This window comes from Eublepharis macularius, chromosome 12, assembly GCF_028583425.1.
Source record: "Eublepharis macularius isolate TG4126 chromosome 12, MPM_Emac_v1.0, whole genome shotgun sequence".
Classification (NCBI taxonomy): Eukaryota; Metazoa; Chordata; class Lepidosauria; order Squamata; family Eublepharidae; genus Eublepharis; species Eublepharis macularius.
Window position 1 is genome coordinate 64,297,304 of NC_072801.1, and position 21,608 is coordinate 64,318,911.

Below are 21,608 nucleotides of genomic sequence, written 5' to 3' on the forward strand. Positions count from 1 at the left end.
CAGAACAGACCAAACCAAATCCTCTAGCCTAATTGGCAACATTTGTCAGATTAGCAGTAATTCCCTTCTGGCCACCTACTCAATTTGCCCATCTCTGTTGTCCTTAGGAACAGGTGGAAGCTGCCCGCAAAGACATTGACCAGGCGAAAGATGAGGTGGTCTTCAAGCTGCCAGAAGATGAAGATGAGAGCTTGCTTACAGAGGAAGGCTCCAGTAAGAAGAGCAAGAAGGCCAAGATTTCCAGCCGCACAGGCACCCGCATGAGCGAAAGGTTGCGTAGCACACGCCAGATGGTGCGTGACGGGGACAGTGGAGATGCAGAGTCCCCCCAGGCGAGGTTGCCCAATCTCCGACATTCCCGGGTAGCAACTGAAGAGGAGGATGACGGTTTGCCTCAAGTGGCCCAACACACACGAGGTGCTGCTGTACGAAGGGAGCTGGTGCGGGATGAAACACCAGCACATCCTGTCCTGCATGCTCGGAGGACTGTGGTTCGCCGAGAGGAGATGTGGACTAAACCCCCAACCACTGGCGAAAGGGTACAGAAGACAGCCCCACACAGAACTGAGGCATTAGCTCCCAGGGATAGGGTTTTAAGAATAACTCCCCACAGGACAGACATCCCACCTGCTGCGGAGAAATTACAACGAGTTACTCCACCAAAGCCAGATCTAGGTGCTGCTGGTGATAGGATGCTAAGAGGCACCATAGCAAGAACAGAGACCCAGCCTACTGGAGACAGGCTGCACCGAGGTGCCCCACAGAGAACAGATACTGTTTTGGATCAAATGCTGAGGCCAGGCCAGCAGAAACCTGAGAAACCCCTTGGGGCGGATAATCTCCAGATCAGCCCTGTTAGGCCTGAGGCACCAGCATCTGAGGCACAGATCCCCCAGCTCCATCCACAGGGACTTGATAGAGAGGCAGTCAAATTAAAAGCGGATTTAAGAGAGCAGAAAGAAGAAGAGATTTCCCCTCTCCCCCCATCATCCCATGAATTCCAAGCCTCCAAGGATGCCTCACATATTGGGGTACTAGCATGTCAGGCACAAGATGGTACAGTGTCTGAGAAGAAGCTGATGAATATACAGACACCATCTGACACACAGAAGGCCGTTCTGAAGATTTCAGAGAAGGCACCAGTCCCAATCGCTTCAGTTAACCCTGTAGAACCAGCATGCAAGAGCAAACTAAAGGATTCACATGTAGGCCTCACTGTGGGGATGCAGGAGGAGTGCCCGTCCAAGCCACAGGAAGAAACTGGTAAGAGCACCAGTTGCAGCAGTGCAGAGCAGCATGAATCACTGAACTCTGTGGATGATGCACTAAAGCAGGAAGCTCAAGAGAAAGTTGATCGGACAGTGTCTGAGGGAGCCATCTCTCAAAGCTCAGAGGACACCCCTCTGGAAAACACAGGCGGAGCAAAGCCTGAGTTGATTAGGGAAGCCACCAAGGTTGAGGTGCCTGTGCTGACTTCCCCAGATCACTCTGTAGCAGCTGCTGGGCATGTCCCTCAACTGGAAATTCTGCCTTATGTCAAAGAACAAAATGGCTTGGCGCAGCCTCCCAGAACTGGCGACTTGCCTTGTCCCATTTCAAACTCTCTGAATGAGCCCAAGCCTAAGATGTCACCTCCAGAGACCATACCACCAACACCAGAGCCAGCTAGTAGTGAAACCAGCAGCCTCAAGGAATCACTGAAGCAGGGACAAGTAGGGAAGCAGTTGCTTGGGGACGACTTGCGAAACAAAGAAGCTGAGGTTCCAGCTAGCTGCCCAGGAGCTGACTCCTTACAAGAAAGTCCATTAGCTGCTGTAATCTCTCCAGGAGCTCTGTCTTCAGATGAGAACCCCTCACCAGTCAGAGTGCCCCGCCGTCGAACCAGTGCTGATGTACTGATCCTTCAGAGCTGTCAGGGCAAAGATGGGCCTGCTGCCAAAGTCTTGCGCAAGTTGCCGGGGCGTTTGGTTACTGTGGTGGAGGAGAAAGAGCTGATCCGCCGGCGACGTAACCGTACACGCAGACTGGATGCTGCTAGCAGTGCCATGTTGAGTCCCAGCAACAGCTCAGCCCAGAGTGTGTCAGAGCCAGAGACTTCCCCCTCTGGCAAAGAGTTGCCATCGCTCCGTGACTTGCCTGCCCGTCGGAGAATTGAACTGGAGAGTCGAGCTGCAGCCAAGGTGAAAGATGAATGTTCAAGAGAAGAGCTGCTTGTTAATGCTTCCACTGAGCCTGTCAAACGCAAACGAGGACGTCCCCCCAAGAACAAGTTCCCTGAGCAGCAGAGTTCAGGCTTGCCACAGCCCTTACTTGAGCCAGCCCTGGAAATCAACCCCCAAAGCAAGGCACTGGAGAAGAAGGTACTGGAGCTCCAACCCCAAAATAAGGCACTGGAGAGAAAAACACCTGAAACGATCTGTGCAAAGAGGGAGTCTCCCAAGAGTAAGATTCAGAGTAGCAAGAATGACTCACCTGTAGAAAAGCGAAGGCGTGGCCGGCCTCCCAAGGTACGGGAATCCCCTGTCATGCCTCCCAAGCCTGCTTCTGATACGCTGCCAGCCACACTTAAAAAACCTCTGATCACAGAACTATCCCCTAAGGTGCCAGAGCAGTTGAACACACCTGTTGGACCTGCCCCAGTGACAGAGGCAACGCCTAGGGTTCATGAATCAGTAGTCATTCATCCTAAATCAACTTCCATCTCAAAAAGCTCCCCTAAGGGACGGAACCGTATGGCCACCCATCCCAAACTCACATCAAAATCTGTTCCTAAGGCCAGGCCTCCAAAACCTCTTTCTAAATCATCCACAAATGTGAGGAAACCGCTTGCTATTCCACCTGCAACACAGGCTTCCCCAGAGGCACAAGGGCCGCTGCTGCCTCCACCGTGCATGCTACCCCAGACCGCCTTTACTCCCCCATCAGCAGAATCTCCACCCAAGCGGAAGAGGGGCCGCCCTCCGAAGAACTCGCCCTCTCCTTGTGTAGAGGTAGCACAACCTCCGCCTTCAACCTCTGACCAAGAGACCTCCATAGAGAACCAGGCCCCAGCTCCTCCAGTTCGCAAGCGTCGGAGGCGAAGGAGAAAGGATGAACTGGGCCCCGCATTGCCTAGTGTCAACCAGAGCTCATCTGAGGGTGAGGATGCCCGCCCACTGACAAGACTAGCTCTGCTCAAGCGAGAGGAAAAGCCGGAGTTGACCAGTGAGGGTGTAGTTCAGCCTTCCCCAAAGCATGTTGTCACTGAGGGTCTGTCATCAGCAGAGAGCAGTACTTGGGAACAGCCTTCTAGTGACACCCCCTCCCGTTCTACACGTCTCCGGCCTGGCAGTCTTGTTCCACCACTGGAACGGGAGACCCAGCGACGGAAGCGGCGCTGCTCCTTGGAAGGCAGTCGGAGGAGCAACAGCAGCAAGTCTCCTGCCCCCCAAGCTGTCTCTGAGCAAGAAGGTGGAGAGTCGGAGTCTTCCCTGCGATCCTCTTCTGAGTCAAGTGGTAACAAGTGTGTCCAGCAGCCCAAGCGCCAATGCCGTGAATCTGCAGGGGCCCGTGGCAGAGGGAGGGGCCAGCGGCACCACGGTGGCTTGGCTGACCGCGTTCTCCGTAGTGCGGCTAAGCCTGCCGAGAACACCCGCTCGGCCTCCTCCCCCATCCCCTCGCGGAAAGCGGCCTCTGCTTCTGCTAACACCCCACCTGGGGCAGTTGTGGGAGTGCCCTCAACTGCCACCTCCCCAGCTGCTCCAGTTACCTCTTCGCTAAGTAACAGAGGCCGCAAGCCCAAGACGTGACCACAATGAAAGGAGTTATGATGTAACTTCTCTATGGGGATGGGTCAGTGGCCGTTTCTTCCCCTGCACATATCCTAAGCAGATTCAGCCTCCGCCCTCTTTACTCTTCCCCTTTACATTGGGGCAGCAGAAGGGGCTCATGTTGTACCCACACAGCTCCCTGCATTCCAGACTTGACTGTTAGAGTACTACTTGAACGGAGGACGGTGAGCACAGTTCATTCCCTGTTGTTCTCTGAGTGGGGCGCAGGGACACTCCTGCTGAAGTATCTAGCCACCTGGGTATGTAGCTCAGCTGTTCCGTCACCATGGGAGGTGGCACGGCCAGCACTTTCTCAATGAATTCTGCTACTTTCCTGATGGGTGGGGGAGCAGCTCCGAGAGTTACACTACAGGGCTCACATCATCCCTGAACGCCCCACCAATTCAGTACCACTTTGGGCTTTCTAGGCGCTTGCATCCTTTTTTTGGGGTCACCTTTTGGGGTTATGTGTCTGCCCTTTTTTCTCCCCCCACTTCCCTCTCCTCCCCCAAAGTAACATAAGGGATGCCTCCTGATTTATAACACAGCTAGCTCTTACTTTTTTAAAGGCTTTGGGTTGGTTTTTAAATGACAGTGACCAAATGCTGGCTTTCTCCCTCTCGATTGTCCCCACGGCTTATTCCATTCTCCGCTCGGAGCCTCTTGAGGCACAAGGTGGTGGGCCAGTGGAGTCCTCACAATGAGGTGCGAGGCTGCCCCAGGGAAGGTGGTGCCTCCACTGCTTGCACCGCTGCTCACACATTCACACGCACCAGGAGAAACTGTCTTATTTTTAATGATGTATATTGCAGTCTCACTGCTTTGAGGACTTGGTGGGTATCTCCGTTTGCTCAGATCCCTCGCCCCTTCCTCTCGCCCCTTACTCTGTGTACAGCTCTTGTTGTAAAATAGGTTCTTTTGAACATAATCTATGCAAAGGTTATTTTGTATAGGGGAGCACAATGTTCCCTCCCCTCCCCCACCGCAGCGGGATAAAGGGGTGGCAGTGATTCTCTGGTTTTGGGGAGGGGATGCAGTTGGGGTGGAGGGGGAGGTGTTCCCATGGAGCTGTCTTTCCTACTGAAGCATGTTCAGAACTTGTACAGAAGACCGATGTAATCTTTCTTCAGAATAATGCTATGAATAAAGTGTTAAAAAAAGAAAAACCAACAGCACACCAAATAAGCCTGTAGTGCCTTTTTTCTTTCTTTTTTTGGCAAGTGGGGCTATCTTCTTGTCCCATTTCTCTTGCTTCCATCTTCTTTGAATGTAACCTCTGTGTCACTGGTAACCCGCAGGACAAGGAATTTTTTTCTCTACAGGCCTGACAGCCACATTGCTTACCCATCCCTTGTATGCTGAAGGGCATATAACCGGATCTGGGGTCTTGGAAATTGAGGGGTCCCATTCCTGATCCACTTGAGGCCTTTCACTGTTCAGTCTGATGTTTTTCACTTCAGGTAGTACACATGCCTATGACACTTTACTCTGCTGTGCAGTTGGACAAAATGCCTCCTCAAATATGCAGGGATCTGGATTTATTGTCAGCTTACTGTTCTGAGGACGGGAGGAGGCTCTAGATCCCCACTGCTTTTAAAACAGCCTGCTAAGGCCACTGAGAAACCATTAGGGCTGCCATGTCTGGCTCCTTGCTCCTCCTCAAAAGACTTCACAAAACTTCTGAGAAGTGATGGCCTGATTTTTAAGCAGCAAGGCATTTGTGCCTTTTTGTTCTATGCCAGGTAAAAGGACAAGCAAAATCCTGTCCGCTCCTAAAAATACACAGTCCCACCTCAGTTTCCTGGAAGTACTGGAAACAAAAAACCAAGGGGGAGAGAATTAAGGAAATAATACTTGTTGGGCCTTTCCACTTCTCAAGCACTCGAGGAGGGACGTATGTGAAATGGTATCAACCCGAGCACTCTTCATGGAAAGTTTCTGGATCGGAGAGAGCTTTCATGTAGTGCATCCAGAATTGCCTTGAAAGACTAATGGAAGGGCTGCAGAATATTCAGTAGATGAAGTAATCTTGGTTTTATAGGCTGGGTAAAATGTAGGCAAACCAGTTCAGCTGCCCTTGGTATTGCCTGCCAGTGGGAGCCTTGTGTGAAAAATTCACTGGTGTTACTGCTGAGGTGTGACCTTATTTGGATTTCCTTCTGACAATCTGCATTTTTGCAGCCCACTCTAAAATGCTGTTGGGTGTGGAGTAGAAGGGTACAGTTCCCTGTGGGGGAAGACATGTTGTCTAATCAGACTTAAGTTTGCTCTGGTTAATCAGTTGCTTATTTGAAAATCCCATCCAAACCTTTTTTTTTTGCAATGGATAACAACCTGAATGCCTAGCCCATAGAAAGTAACCATTTCTTCTAGTGTGCTCTGAAATGCCTCTCCCAATTGATAAAAATCTCGGCATGTAGCTTTTCTGCCTAGATTCATTGCAGCAGAGTCCTCCCTGCCCAGGACCTCAATTTCTAACCTAGGTAAAGTTGGAAAGGAGCGCTGTGTAATATGTAAACTTCTAACTGATAACCACCCAGCCTTTGTGGTTTTTCACCTGAGATTCCAAGCATACTTGCTTAGAAGTTAGGGCTTCAGTTTCTCTTGCTGAAACAAAGAGTAAGAACAAGTGCAAAGAACTCGCTACTGTAGCTGGCCCCAGCATGCATTTTAGGAGTAAGACTGCAAAGCAGCAGTTCTGTCTTTCAGGACCTCGAGGCCTGGCACACTGGCATGAGAGAACACAGTTGGACATTGGGCCTCTTGGGGCTTCCAATATGGATGCGTAGGATAGGGAAATACAATTGCTCCCCTCCTATGTTTCACCTTTTATGGTGAACAGCATTTGTTATATTCAACTAAATCCAAAAGTCTAAAAGCTAGGGCAAAAGGACTGAGAGGTCTGATCCTTGCCCACTAGAGACTATTTCCCAAAGCTGGAAAAACTATCCAGGGGCTTGCCTTGTATAATAGTTCACCTTGCTTTTACCAGGAAAACTTCCTTCTTGAGGGCAGAAGTCCCCCAGACTTAACCTCTCAGCTTTCCTATTCCTTCAGAAGTCCCTTCTCTTGAATCTCCTTGCTCTATAATACAGAAGTACTAGAACGTATGCTGTGGGATGAGAGTATCAGCTAACAAACATGAGCAACCCACATACCTGGGTTGCTTCCAGGTAGTAATGACCTCATCCACCGAGAGTCTGGGACCCAGCCCAAAAGCACTAGGAAGCTGACAGGTATGTGAGTATTCTCAAGTCTGGGAGGTGAGAAGACCAAACGGAGAGCTGCCTTGGGGAACAGTGGAGAGGTAAGCTGCTCCTGGTCTGGATTTTTTTCCTGATTCCTTTTTTCTCAATCCAAAAGAGCTGAATTTTAGAGTCCTTGGGGTTGGGAAGATCTAACCAGGTATACAGAAGACCTTCCTCTTCAAAATTCAGATGAAGAGGCAGCATACTGTAACCATTTATACAGTGCTTTCAGTTCTCTAACTAGATGTTTTCCACAACATTGGTGAAGTATGGCACCAGTGTGCTCACATTACAAGCAGGAAACAAGCATGGAAAAGGGCTTTTCCAGGATTTGAATTCCGGACGCTGACATCAAAGACTTCCACAACCTGCTGGTGCTGAACTGAGAACCATTAACGTGGACTCCGAGGTCCACTCCGCATTAAGGGTAGAGCGACACGGGCGTCCTTTTTTACCACTCTCCAGCAGCCTTCCTTCCGTGTCCCAGATGTAATGGCTGAAGAGATGGAGCTCAGCAATGGGACCTCAGCTAGGGAAGGGGCCGAGACTGCTGTGATGATCAACTCGGGGGCCATGGAGAATCACTGCTCTGACAAGGCTTTTCCTTTGTGCGTGCGCAGACTGCGCAACCTGGCTATAGCTAGCATCGTCTGTGGTTGTTCCTGCATTGGAGTCCTAGCCCTGATCTATGCAGTCAAGGTGAGAGTGATGGGATGAGGGTTTGTGCTTTCTTTGCTCCTGTGCCAATGAGAGGAGAAATTCAGGGCAGCCTTTGCACCAAAGGAGACACAACATTTGTTTTTATAAAAACGTATTCTTGGACGGGGGAGGAGAGTGTGTCATCCCACAGAGACAGCAGAGAAACTAGCTCAGTGACAGAGCCCATGCTTTACAGGAAAAGTCCCCGGTTCTCACACTCGTGTCTCCAGCTAACAGGATCTTGGGGCAGGTGCGGGGTGTTGGGAAAGACTACTATTTGGCAGTGAGCTGAAGGGATCCCTGGCTGGACTCTATAGAAGGCAGCTTCAGAACAGCATCTCTGTCCACACTTCCCAAATTGAAAAGAAGCCAATACTTTCAGCCCTGCCCTCCCACAAGTGGATGGGTGTTTCTTCCATGGAAATTCTACGCACAGCCAGGTGTGTTGTGGGCACCTTCCAGTGGGGGGGGGGGGAGGTGGAAAAGAAAAAGACTTCAAGGGCACCTTGTTGCAGTTAATTGCCGCTTGGACGGATCTCATTGCTCAAGACAAGGCTGCATGCTGTAGCAGAAAACGGGGGCCCATTACAAGCTAGAGGATTTCTGTAGGTCTGAGCAGAATAGGAAGGAACCTGGATTTGCCAATTTACGTATTTCAGACTTGGTGAGGACAAGCAACTGCAAGTGACTGTATCTCCACCCACCACCCTAGATCACTTCAAGTGTTAGCAGCGTCAGTATGGGAGCAGCACCCACACAGCTGCTGGGGCCATAGGTACCGGTCACCTTGTGAATATGCTAGAGTGCTAATGTTTTGACATCCATTAAGTGCCACGTAGCAATGAGGTTTCAGAGCAACTGCTGTTGAGTCCTTCAAGGGAACTCCATGGCTACTTGAACACTTATCAGGACCTTTAAACTAGGAGAAGAGTTACCACAGAAAAGATTTCCTGAAGTGTACCCACCTAGTACCTGTTTTTAACATGTATTTTGCCGGGGAGTCTTTTGAGCCACGTTCACAGAAGTCACCAGTTTACTCTAGAATGTGGCCTGGAATCCTCTGCAGTGCACAAAGGTTTTGTGGCAGGTATCTATGGGGAAAGTATTCCTTGAAAGTAGAAAGCTTTGAAATCCATGGCAACACTTCTATGGCTGCAAATGGAAGCCACTTTTTTGGGATCAGCTGGCTCTATCACAGGAGGATGCTATGCTTGGAACCTACTAACATTTTGTGGAACCTCCCAGTACTTTGTGATTGGCCCCGTCCCCTCACTGCAGCTGGGTTATGATTGGTCCTTTCCCGTGACAGCCATTTTGTGGCACTGCCTACTAGCTCAACTAAGTTTGGGGACCTGGTCTTGGACTATGACAATGTCTTGCTTGACTTGAATAATCCCGTCAAGACCTTTCTACACACTTTTCTCTTAGTGTGGGTATTTCATAAACAGAATAAACCTGAAGGCTCTTAAAAATGGTTTCCTGAAATGGATCTTTTGTCTTGCTCGCTTATGACACTTTTTTTTTTCTTCATAAAATGTTCTTGCATAATGTTTCTTACCAAGTTGCACGCAAAGATACTGGCAGATTTTTGTTATTAGTGGAAGGCTGTTAATTGATAATACTTAACTAGAGTCTTTACCCTGATGCTAAGGAAATGCAGTAGTAAAGTGTATACACAACACTCTCTACACAACCTAGCCACTCTCTACACAACCTAGCCACCCCATTGGATTTAGAACGGTGTAACTCTGCTTAGGACTGCACAGTAAGGGAAGCAAAGGACATTGCCACTTACAGAACACTAAGCACCGCAACAAGTTTCTGGATATATATGTTAGGCCAACAGGAAACACCTTTGAATACAACAGCCATTCTCTGAAATAAACAACAGGCGACCGTACTCAGTAATTAGGTTTTCTAACCCATCTTTCTCCGTCTTCTCTTCTCCAGGCTAGGGAGAAACAAAAAGCAAATTCCAGCAAAGAAGCCGCCTACTGGGCTCGGAAGTCCCAGCGTTTGTCTTTCCTAAGTATTGGTGTCTGGGTCTCTCTCCTCCTCCTGGTCCCCTTGTCAATCATCCTCTTTTCCTACGCCTTCTCTCAAGCTGAATGATGTTCCTAATTAACATGTGCCAAGATTCATCTTTTTTTGACTCTGGAAATGGAGCTACTTAATCTACTGCCATTTACTGAATGACATGATGTCAGAAAAAGACATGTTCGTTTATTGTTGAGGGCCTGGGGCTACGGACAAGGCACCATTGCATGTTTATGGATGTAGATAGTGCTGGAGAAGATGTTATAAATCTTGTTCCGTTGCAGCCAAAGGACTTAATTCAGTAGCATACTTGAGTTAGGCCTGTGGCACAGATGTGGGATAAGCCTTGATTTAGACTTTGCTGATGCATGAACATGACTTAGGAGCCGGGTTAAGAGAGACTGAAGCCACATCATTCTCCTCCTGTGCTATTTTTCTTTCAAAAGTTGCTGTGTTTATGCGTTGTTTTCTTTGGATACTCGTCCTACGAGCTCCTTTGGACCAAATGCACAGAATACTCAACTTGGATCTCAGAAACCTGATTTCAAATCACTGGTTGGTGATAAGACTCCCTTGGTTGTTTTGAGCATCATTCCTTCACTGATAAAAATGAGAAACTCTAATCCTAAGGATACTTTTCTACAGTCCTAAGGACACATTGAATAACATGGCACTTATGAGCAGACCTGCTTGGAATTGGTCACATTGTGGTCTCTCCCTTTCGCGGATGATGGAAGAGTGAATGAAGTAAAACTATGCAAAACCAAATTATTCAGAACGGCTTTCTTACACAGAGGTAATAAGGCCATGCTGTAAGGTATGATTAAGGAGATGTATCAATAAATAAAGGTATGCAGACGGTAGACTATATTGTTATGTACTGTTACTGTTGTTTATTGTGTCATGTGAAATTGCTTATATTTTGTGTCAACGTTGTGTCAGCTCTATCAGATTTCAGCTTGTATTTGAATTGTTCTGAAATCTATACCCTATTGTCTTGCTTATTGAATGTCCCGGGTGCTGAATGTTTTGAATTATACTTTGTAATCTGCTTTGAGTCTCGATGAGAAAGGTGGATTATAAATAACATAAATAAATAAAACCACTTTAAGCCCTCCGGAGAAGGAAAATAACTAGTAACAATTTGTAGGGACCCGTCTTTTTGCTGCCGTTAATGTTACTTGAAATGTACTTATCTTGTATATTCTGATGGGTCCTCTCTGTGGTGACTGTTGTCTAAATGCAGATTCAAGTGAAATGTTGCTGATTAAATAGAAAAGAGAAATCTCGTTTAACAGAGTTCTTGCTACTGCAGCCTGCAATAATAAGAGGGAGCAAAGAGGCAAGCCCTGTAAAGAGCTATACGTTTTGAGTGATCCAATCAGCCCTGATCACATCAGATCTCAGAAGCTCTGCCTTGGTTAGTAATTGGAGACCTCCAACAAAGACTGGGATTGCAGATGCAGGCAATGGTAACCCACCTCTGTTAGTCTCTGGCCATAAAAACTCCACCAGGGATTGCAGTAAACCAGCTATGACTTGACAGCACTCTCTACTACTAGTCATAAGGGAAAGTTACCTCCTTGCCAGTGACTCCAAGGACATTGGAGGACAGCTCGCTTCAGACACAAAGTGGTCCTGAAATGAACTTGGGCCAGTCACACCTTCTCAGCCTGACATCTGAGGAGAATGTGAGATAATCCCTCATCAGTGTCTCTCATCCGGCCTGACTTCCTCCCTGAGGAAGGGAAAGGATACAAATACCTTCATCTTTCAAAAAATAAAATACTACTTGGCTTCTAAACGTAAAGTAGTTATTGTCAGTTGTAATTATGAAAGTAACAAACCCGCAGCCAAGGTAGTAGCTGCATACTTAGGGGCTGCCCAGCTGTGCTAAAAAATAACAACACTCTAACTTAATCAAATGCAAAGGAAGCTACTCTCTTAGTGGCTTTTGGTGGGCAACCACCAGTGTATTGTTAGTGTTTACGCCTTGGTTTCTGTTAGTAAACGGCAGTGGGATGGGTGGGGCGGGCCTGTTTCCAGGGCTGTTCTGTCCTTTGAGAGGACACATCAGGGCCAGGCCCTCAAGCAGCCATTAGGTGACTTGCTACCACCCAGACCTAGCTGCTTGATACTATTCCACCCGACAAAAGAGAGTATCGTGGTAAAGCGTATCTATGCAGCAAAAAACCCCAGGAACACTTACTGAGTATCCCCTTAGATAACAATAAACACAAATTGTTACGACCACCTTTTTTTTCAGTCAGAGTTCCCCTTTAACCCTCTTCTTACACCCACTGGGTAGATTGCTGCCACCAGGAATTATATTCCAAAATAAGTAATTTAAATTTCCCTTTTAATAACATGCCCAAGCATCAGGCTCCTTCATGGGACTATGTGGCCCTGGTGATAGAAATGGGATATATAGTAATGACAACTACCCTGGGATTTAAAAAAAAACCAAAATAAACGTTTATTTTCTCAAGAAGTGTATCAGTTTCACTCTAGTACTTGAGCTTGATGGTTTCAAAGATAGTTCTCACTTCTTACAGTTTCCTCACATAGGCTCAGTCACATAAACTTTAATATATATAAACTGCCTCTCTCAGGCTGCACACACAGTTTGCCTGCTTCAAATAAATTAATCTCTCACTCAAATACACCTAGACTTTCTCTCAGGTTGCCTGCTTCAGACAAAATGAAAGTTCTCTCACAGACACACACAGTTCAGGCTTCCACACCGCTTGCCTGCTTTGCTCAGGCTGACTCTTCTCTCTCCACTCAGTAACTAAAAACTGCAGGGCTGTTGTGAGGATAAAATGGAGAATGATGTAAGCTGCTTTGGGTCCCCATGGTGGAAAAAGCCTGACTATAAATGAAGAATATATATAATATAGCTGAAGATGGGGGTCAGATAAAATGTGTGAAAGATGGAAGTAGGGGGAGATAAGGGGCCCTGGCTGCCAGGAGGAGGAAAAGAGAGGAAGGGGATACAGGGGAAAGTGAGGTGCCCTCCATAAGTCCTTGTGAGCTCCCCACTCTTCAACTGGCTCCTGTTCAACCCAGCAGCTGGAACCACAGTTTCCCCAGGCACAAGGTTGCCATCCTGCTGGTTGTGGCTTGAGAGCTCCCAGAATTACAACTAATCTCCAGAGGATAGAGCAGTCCCCCTGGAAAAAATGGCTGCCTTGGACTCTATGGAATTACACTTTACTAAGGTCCCTCCCCTCCCTAAACCCCACCCTCTCCAGGCTTCACCCCCCAAATCTCCAGGAATTTCACAACCTGGAGCTGGCAACCCCAGGTAGAAGCTGCCAGAGAAGGGGATTGGGGGATGCTAAAGATGGAGGCTAGTGCGTGAGGAGAAAAGATAGCAGGTAAATGGGAGAAGCCCCCAGGGGGAGAGAGAAACGAGACGCCTCCCCCTCCCCGCAAACTCTTGTGGGTCCCTTGCTTGCAACAACAACAGGATTTAAGGCCGGGGCACCTTAAGAGAGCAGCAAGATTGTTCAAGGGAAGGGGTTTCGAGAGGCGACGTTCCCTTCTTCAGATGCACTTTAGTAATAGAACCCATTTGCAGCTGCTCTGGCTGCGCGTTCCTGCCTTGCCCGACGGATGTCAACGGATGGCGGACCCGGGCTCGAAAGCCTCAGCCCAGCTCCAGTCCGGGCCCCTTGTGTCACGTGCCTTCTCGGCGTTGAGGCGGAGCCCTGTGTGAGCAGGTGACCAGGAAGCGGCACCAGCCCTGACCTCCCTCTCACCTTTCCTTTCACCGATTGTGAAACCCTGAATAACCTTTCTGTTCAACATCCGCCCCTTTCCTCTTCTGATTGGTTCCAGATTCAGCGCATCGCCTCCTGCCCGCCTCCTTTAACCATTGGGTGTTTTTTCCTGTCAATCACAAGCACCACTTCCCTCGGGGTTTTCCTATTGGTTCTATGGTCTTCCCAGCCCGCTCACCGCTCTCGCAGAGTATAGGAAACTGCCGCTTCCTCTTTTTATCGCCTCTCGTCTACTTCACCTCAGTTTTGATTCGCTCCTGCCGCCAAATAGCCCGCCCTCCTCCCTTCGCCCTCTCTTCATAGGACGCTACTCTCGCAAGTCTCGACACACCCCTTGTTTTTCTTTGGTCGATTGGTCTGGAGGCGCATCACTCACTGCTTCCCTCGAAACGGCGCCGACCAATCGGAGAGGGAAAAGGCGGAGCTAGAGAGTCGCCGGTTGCGGCGGGGTCATTCACTAAATCCCAGCAAAGGCGCCGCCTGGTGAGAATCTGGGGGAGTTAATGCGCATGTGTATATTGGGGTGGAATCACCCCCAGGCAGGAAGGGGGTAGAGGGAGAGGAGAATGGACCTTCATATAGGGCCGGGTGGGTTTTGAGCCCAGAACTTGTTGCTAGTGCTAGGCCACGGCCCTGCGATCCAAGTAGAGAGCGTCTCTGAGCATGTACAGAGTGCCGGTCCCTTGCCTTTAACCAGCCATGGACCATCTCCTCGGATCTGGGGTGGGAAAGTTTGCAGGCTAGGGAGCATTTCAGTGCAATCCTAGGCAGAGTTCCTCCAGCCTAAGCCCACTGAAATCAAAAGGCTTAGACTGGAGGAACTCTGCCTAGGATTGCACCGTTAGTCTTTCGTGGATGCTTGCCTCGGCCCCTGCATGTTTTATAATCTTTTAAAGAAGTAACAGTTTACCTAAGTGTACGAAGTCACTTAGACAAGCTCTTAAATTTCTACAACGATCTTGCGAGATAGGTCCGTGTTATGGATTTTTTTTAAAAAGGAGGAGCCGTTTGACTGCATGTGGTCCATGTACGGATCAAATATTGTACAATAAGGGCCAGGCGTTTTTAAAGTGTAATCTTTATTTAAAATGTGGAAAAAAGATAAAGTCATCAACTGATTTGATTTTTTTTCCAACTGCAAAAATTAATAGTTGGGGCATTTTAAACTGCAGTATAATTGTTGATGTATTGTAAATATGATCATAATTTTTAACAGCGCTGGGTAAGGTTCCTGTAACTGTGTGTACCCTCACTTTTGACCTGAAACATCAGGTGGAGTCTAAAGTGGAAAAACTAAAAAATAAAATTAAAACGGGGCAGGGGGGCAACCTAGCAGCAACCTTTAAAAACAGAAGTCTGTTTTTAGAGGAAGTGGCGCTAACTTCAGAAGGCAGGAAGCCAATCTTTCCTGTTTGGAGATGCTTGTAATCACAGCAGGGGGGGGGCAGTGGGAGGAGCTTTGCTGTGCTGTCAGATGTTGCTGTCCTCAAAGCAGCTGGAGGGGGGGGGGTTAGAAACAGCTTTCTTCCTTGCCATTGCTAATGAATGCCACCAGCCCTGTGGACCATGTGTCAGTCCCCCTTTTTATTCTTTTTTTTACAAGATAAAAGCTTGTAAAAACTCCTTAAAGAACGGTCTGTATGAAGAATGGAGGATCTCAGGGCTTTGGAGGTCTTGTGGGGGAGACTGGATATTTCATATCCTGTCATGGATTTTTAGACCTTAATGCTTAACCTGGGTCATAAAAGGAGAGATTCTGCTTCTGTCTCCCTAACCAGCTTGCCTTTAATGCATGTTTATGGCTTGATGAAGGGATTGTAATTGATGTTAATACAATAGCCAAGAGGTGCAAATTACCATAGCACAGAACTGCAACAAGCTCACTGGTGTCAAATCTTATAGTCTGGGTTGTTCCGTGTCTTATGGGGTTTGGCCTAGTGAGACCTGGGCTGAAATCCCTGCTGAACTATGAAACTAAGTGGGTGGCACTGGGCAAGTCTTTGTCATTTGGCCTAATCTACCTCGCAAGGTTGTCGTGAGGCTCAAATGCTGCTCAGAGTTCCTTGTAGGAAGGAATACAGAATTTTTGCCGGATGGGAAGCAGAAAACACTCAAAAGTGAGAACTTGGGGCTGCATGAGCGGGGGCCCGCCAGAGGGATGGAAATCCCATGGCAGCTGTCAATTTATGCCTGGCTCGGAAAGAGACAGACAGAGGCCGGAGATTCTATTCATCCCTGCTTCTGTTCAGCCAGGAGGGGAGGCTGCATTTGGATCCTCAGTGGAGTTATGAGCCAGTGTGTTGCATAGCTGTTTTGAGGGTGCCGCTTTAGGATTTCTCCTTGATTTGGGGGCCCTGATTCAAACCAGTTAGCAGGAATCTGCACAAGTTGTATTGCAGCAAGCTAATCTGTTGATGTTAACTTAGACTGAAGGTCTAAAGTGAAGTGAGAATCCTCAGCAAAGCACGTGGCTCGCAGTGGCATGCCTTGTCAATTTGATGGGTATTGTTCAATCAACAGATCGGGCTCCTCGGCCCGATGAAATAATTCTCCTTTATCTCTTCTGCCACTCCCCTGGAAAGCAACGTGCTGACTGGCATGTCTCTCATTGCTTAACCCAACGACCCATTCTGCTTCTTGCCTTTACTGCCGGACTTGTCCCGCCGAAGAGCCACACGGCGCTCCTTCCCAGCTTCTCTTCCTAGTACTCTCCTGAGGTGGGAGCAGGCAGCACATGCTTGCCATTGAGTGCGTTGCCCTGGAAACGCCCAGCAGTTTGAAAGTTTCTCCTCTGCACTCCCCTTCCCTGGCTTTTCAGAACTTCTCTACACGTCTCCACTCCTGTGGCAGGATGACCCGCGACGTGGGTCTCGACGATGAGCTTCCAGACTGGGCTGGAGCAAAGGAGTTTTACCAGAAATACGACCCCAAGGATGTTATTGGCAGGTAAAGTCTAGGTGTGGATGGGGGGGGGGGTAGGATCATGTCAGGAGGGGCATGGTAGGAGGGGAGTTCTCTATTTTCTTCCCTTTTGATCATCCAGAAGGACGTTACCTTGATATTTCCAGTACTTTCATCTCTCTCTTGGTTGTTTGCTTGTGCTTCCCTGCAGGGGTGTGAGCAGTGTGGTGCGGCGCTGCATACATAAACAAACAGGCCAGGAGTATGCTGTCAAGATAATCGAAGTAACCCCAGAGCGCATGACCCCCCAGCAGCTGGAGGAGGTGCGCGTGTCCACCAGCAAAGAGATTGAGATCCTGCGGCAGGTCTCTGGTCACCCCTACATCAGTGAGTGATAACTCCTTGTGGCCAAAGCTCCCCTTCTCTGGGACCCAAACATGTATTCTATTCCGTCTCTGGCTCTCCCCCCCGCCACACACACAAATCCTCAATATTTTCCCTAATGTAGTGCTAAAGTGGCACCTTTAAATTAATCCTGACCCTCAACATTTAGCCATTTCATTCCAGTGCCGATGATCTCAGGATTCATCTCAGTACCCTCTTGCTGATATCTTTCGTACTTCCATAATACTCTTGTGTGGTCTCAAACTCCCTGATCAGTACTGAGGTCTGTAATTTACCTCTTTACCAGTGAGTTGCCCTGAATCCAGCTTAATTATGGTAGTTCGACCAAAGAGAAGATATTCCTCTTCTCCTGTTATAGATAATGGCTGAAAAGTGACTTGTTGGCATGCTGCTTTTTCCTTACTGGACATTTCTTCATTGTTTGTAGGCTCACAGTGATTTGTAATGCTTGTGTTCTGTTACTAGGTGGTACACCAGTGCTATTTTGTTTCTTGTGTGCGCTGAAGGAATCAATACTGCAGTTGCTTAGTCCCTCTCTTTCTTTCTTTTTCTTTTCCTCCAGTTACTCTTATAGATTCCTATGAATCATCCACCTTCATGTTCCTGGTATTTGACTTGTAAGTAACAATCCACTGAAAGCAGGAGCTGATATGGGAAAGACCTTTTTAGTTTGTTGCAAGTATTGGCTTTGCCAAGGGTGCAAAAAGCAGCAACTCTTACTGCTTCCCTTTGCATGGTATTGGGCACTTGCTTCTTCTGATTTACCAAAATTGCATATAAAGCAGTCTGCAGAAAGGGAGCCGGACGCAAGGCTGGATAAACCATGTTTGTCGGATTCAGTAGTTGTTGGGAAGAGAGGTGGCTGGCTTCTGCTGGGCTTTCCATACTCTGCAGCTGAACAATGTTTCTTTGGAAACCACACACAGACACACACACGCTTGCATGCTTGCTACTTCTGTGCTTTACTGTATTTTCCATCAACACAGCTGTAGGGAAATCACAATTTTTACTCCATGTGCCTCCAGCAATCTCCTCTAAAGGAAAAGTAACTCCACAAAATGCCACTTAGTAAGTCTGACTCTGAAGTGGGGCTTGAACCCTCCTGAACGTCTGCTACTAAACCTCTGGGTCTTGCCCCTTTAAGTCGAGGGGGGGCGTATAGTCTGCTCCTCTCCTCCATGCTATCTCCATTGCAAGTGGATTTACCTCCGGCCCCCTGTCCCTTCTGCAGGATGAAACGTGGAGAGCTTTTTGACTACCTTACAGAGAAAGTAACTCTGAGCGAGAAGGAGACCAGGTATGGTGCCGTTCCACTGGGATCCACGCCCTCCTGCTCCGCCCCCCACTTCCTACTGTGGGCCTCCAGTGCTGGGAGGAGAGGGGGCTCCCCACTCCCAGTAGACAGGACTCTCTTGCCCTCCTTCCAGGTCTATCATGCGAGCCCTTTTGGAGGCGGTGAGCTACCTTCATGCCAACAACATCATCCATCGGGATCTCAAGCCAGAAAATATCCTCATGGATGACCAGCTGAATATCAAGCTCTCCGATTTCGGCTTCTCCTGCCATTTGGAGCCAGGAGAGAAACTGCGAGGTGGAGAACAGGGCCAAGCATGGAGCACGCTTCTGTGGAGTGGAGGGGGGGTGTTGAGGCCTATTCTGCCACACGGCAGGCCTTGGGGAAGGGGGGCATGTCTGTCATGGCCAAGGAACCTTCTGCTAACAGAGTCTCTGAGATTTGGAGAGGAGGGGCATTGGACCGCTGGGTTTTCTGAATGTCCCCAAATTCCCTGACAGAGCTCTGTGGAACTCCTGGCTACTTGGCCCCAGAGATCCTGAAATGCTCCATGGATGAGACTCATCCTGGCTACGGGAAGGAGGTGGACCTGTAAGTGGCATTAATGCCTATCTTCGGAGGGGTGGCTTACTGAGAGGCAGGAGGTGAGGGATGCCTGTCTGCCGTGGTGGGAACCTGGAGTGTATGCCAGCGTCTTAAACCTGATTTGGGGAAGGGTCGGGAGAGATGTGCTATGCTTGTGGAATGCGTGTGGGCCAGTTTGTCTCTGCCTGTCCCTTCTAATTAACCATTTTCTATGTTCTGCGCACAGTCTTGTGATTGGAAGAGCATCCTAATTCTAAAACAGTGTGGCGGTACGAACACCACTGTTGACTGTACAGAATTTGGGCAGGGGTTATTTTGAAAGCAGCAAACTCTGTAATAGATTTTAAAGGGACCCTTCTGATAGTTTTCTCCCCCTTCTGATGAGGCTTCAAAAAGCAAATTGGGGTTTCATGGCACCCTTGACAAGCCAGGGGGAGAGGTTCTTGGGTATGGAATGTACATAGTGGAGACGTGAGGCTATCCTGTGTGTCAAAGCCCATCTTTCTTTCTTCCCTGTGCCTAGTCCTTGACTGTGGTCAGCACCAGCAAGGCTTAGTTCATCGGATGCTGCCTGTTTGTTTTGTGTTCGTAATTATCATGACGGCTGGCTGCAGTGCTGTTTTTAAAAACAAATTCTGAAATATTTGAGATGCCCAGAGGCGGCGTTGGTTGTGTGTAGTGCTGGTAAGGTTGATGCTGCTCTCGCTTGATTGTTCTTTGATTGTAGGACAGTCTGTGTAAGAAACACCATTTCTTAAATCCTCTCTCTTTCCCCCCCTGTAGCTGGGCCTGCGGAGTCATCTTCTTTACCCTCCTGGCTGGCTCTCCCCCTTTCTGGCACCGCAAGCAAATGCTGATGCTTCGGATGATCATGGAGGGGCGATACCAGTATGGGTCTCCCGAATGGGATGACCGGTCCGACACAGTCAAGGATTTGGTAAGATGCGGAACATGAATCCTGCTGCTTGTAACATGCTGTGGTAGCTGGAACTGGGGGTACATTGTTATGTCCACCTGCCCCCCTCCCCCATCCAGAAGAGCTAGGTTCTGCAGTTTGCACCAGCAGTTCCATAGGGAGGCTCATAAAATAACTGCCCACCTCTTAGACCAAGCCACTTCCCCATCATGATGTGCACCTAGCCCATGGCCTACACTCCCCCCCCACCCATACCTCCTGACACCACCTGGTCTCTTGCAGATCTCCCGGTTGCTGCTGGTGGACCCAGCAGAACGTCTGACGGCTGAGCAGGCCCTCCAGCACTCTTTCTTCCAGCGCTGTGGCACCCGCGAGCTCCGGCACTTCAGTCCCTACCACAAATTCAGAGTAAGTCTCTCCGTTTTATTTATTTTGCCCCCCCCCCAAATCCAATAATATATTGGACTTTGCCTATCTGTGTTCTGATTCAGCCCTGCTGGAAAGGATCCTTTTTAAGGTCTCTCTTGTAGGGTCCTTGTTTTCTTCTACTGCACAACATCCCCGTATTTATCGGCTCCAACGCTATCTTTTGTCTCTCCTAGCTATTGTTGACTGGATCTTTCCTCTTTTCTAAAAACGTAAATCATTCCTGTCTTGGTAGCTTTGCTCTCATCCCCCTTGCTAGGTTAAGAGAAGAGTAACAGTTAAGAAATTCTTACTAGTTTTCCAAACGCTGTAGAGATCTTCATTCCTTCCCCCTTTTTTTTGTTCCATGCTCTCATAATTGACCAACACTAGTGTCTGGTCTGGCCACTTAAAAGTTCTCATGATGGGGGTATATCCATATGTTGGAAGGGTACAGAGATGGAAGAGAGGATCTTTTCCCTTGTCTGGTTTTCATGCATTGCTTAGCTTCCCAATTAGGAAGCCCCACGTGCCATTTGTTGCCTGAGTTTATCCCCACCTCTTCCTGTGCCAGGTGATCGCCTGGACCGTACGGGCCTCCATCCGAATCTTCTGCAACTACCGCCAGGTGCGGCCAGTCACCAAGGAGCTGCTGCTGTGTGACCCATATGGGTTCAAGGGGGTGCGTAAACTGATCGACGCCTGTGCCTTTCGCATCTATGGACACTGGGTCAAAAAGGGCGAGCAACAGAACCGGGCTGCTCTTTTTGAAAATGTCCCAAAGGCCATCCAGCTCGTCCTTCTCGGGGCAGAGGGAGAGGAGACCCCCTCAACTGCTGTGGATGACCTTCCCAACTAGAGACCTTATTGCTGCTCCCTGCACAACTGGGTATCAGTGGGTCTCTAACATTGTCATCGTAAAGGAGGGAGGAAGGAGCCACTTGGAGAACCGTTTTCCCCCTCTCCTGGCAGAGTGGCAAGTTGTGGAGACCGCTTGTAAGAGGAACATTTGCCCTTGCATGCAAAGGGGTCCAAATGTGTGGGGAACAGGGCCCTTGCCTCCAGGATAATGGGATCCCGAGTGCCTGGAGCCAGGGCCTCTAGATCTGTCTGGAGCAAGAACACAGAGTGTCAATATTGTTTGAGATGTATGGATTATTACAGAGAATTAGGGCGCGGGGGGTATATCTCTGTGCTGCAGAAACCTGGGGCTTTTCTACATCTATTACATAATAAGGAGGGGCCCAGCTTCTCACCCATTCCAGCTGCCAGATTTCCCTACTGCTGTCTGAATCAACATCATGTATGGTCAGTATTGGTTGGCTGGGGGCCAAGAGGGGTGGGAGAATGGATTGGAACCAGATGCTGCCCCCTATTCTCTATTAAAGGGAATTGGGCTAGGCCTTTCTGTGTCTCTCTTTGGTTGTGCCCCACCTCTACTCATGTCATAATTACAATAAAAATGGAAATGTGATCAAAACAAGTCTCTGGTCATTCCCAAGAACTTCCTCTCTTTGTGGGGGG

The 21,608-nt window shown here is 48.6% G+C and overlaps 3 protein-coding genes across 7 annotated transcripts in view; all 3 read left to right on the top strand.

Moving 5' to 3' along the window:
• Nucleotides 1–4,988, top strand: part of SRCAP (Snf2 related CREBBP activator protein) — a 32,657-nt gene extending 27,669 nt beyond the window's left edge. For all 5 annotated transcript variants that reach the window (XM_054993195.1, XM_054993192.1, XM_054993194.1 and 2 more), the window contains one exon: nucleotides 108–4,988. In XM_054993195.1, coding sequence (XP_054849170.1) covers nucleotides 108–3,788 — 3,681 coding nt within the window. In that variant the 3' untranslated portion in view covers nucleotides 3,789–4,988. The remainder of the gene's footprint in view (nucleotides 1–107) is intronic.
• A 2,076-nt stretch (nucleotides 4,989–7,064) lies between these two features.
• On the top strand, nucleotides 7,065–11,070 carry TMEM265 (transmembrane protein 265). Its single transcript, XM_054993227.1, has 2 exons — nucleotides 7,065–7,756; nucleotides 9,707–11,070. The coding sequence occupies exons 1-2, from the start codon at nucleotides 7,550–7,552 to the stop codon at nucleotides 9,866–9,868; spliced, it is 369 nt and encodes a 122-aa protein (XP_054849202.1). The 5' UTR covers nucleotides 7,065–7,549; the 3' UTR covers nucleotides 9,869–11,070.
• Nucleotides 11,071–13,997: 2,927 nt separating this feature from the next.
• Nucleotides 13,998–21,551, top strand: PHKG2 (phosphorylase kinase catalytic subunit gamma 2). Its single transcript, XM_054993220.1, has 10 exons — nucleotides 13,998–14,061; nucleotides 16,397–16,524; nucleotides 16,691–16,866; nucleotides 17,447–17,501; nucleotides 18,116–18,181; nucleotides 18,312–18,475; nucleotides 18,679–18,769; nucleotides 19,547–19,700; nucleotides 19,962–20,087; nucleotides 20,659–21,551. The coding sequence occupies exons 2-10, from the start codon at nucleotides 16,430–16,432 to the stop codon at nucleotides 20,941–20,943; spliced, it is 1,212 nt and encodes a 403-aa protein (XP_054849195.1). The 5' UTR covers nucleotides 13,998–14,061; nucleotides 16,397–16,429; the 3' UTR covers nucleotides 20,944–21,551.
• The last annotated feature ends 57 nt before the right edge of the window (nucleotides 21,552–21,608 follow it).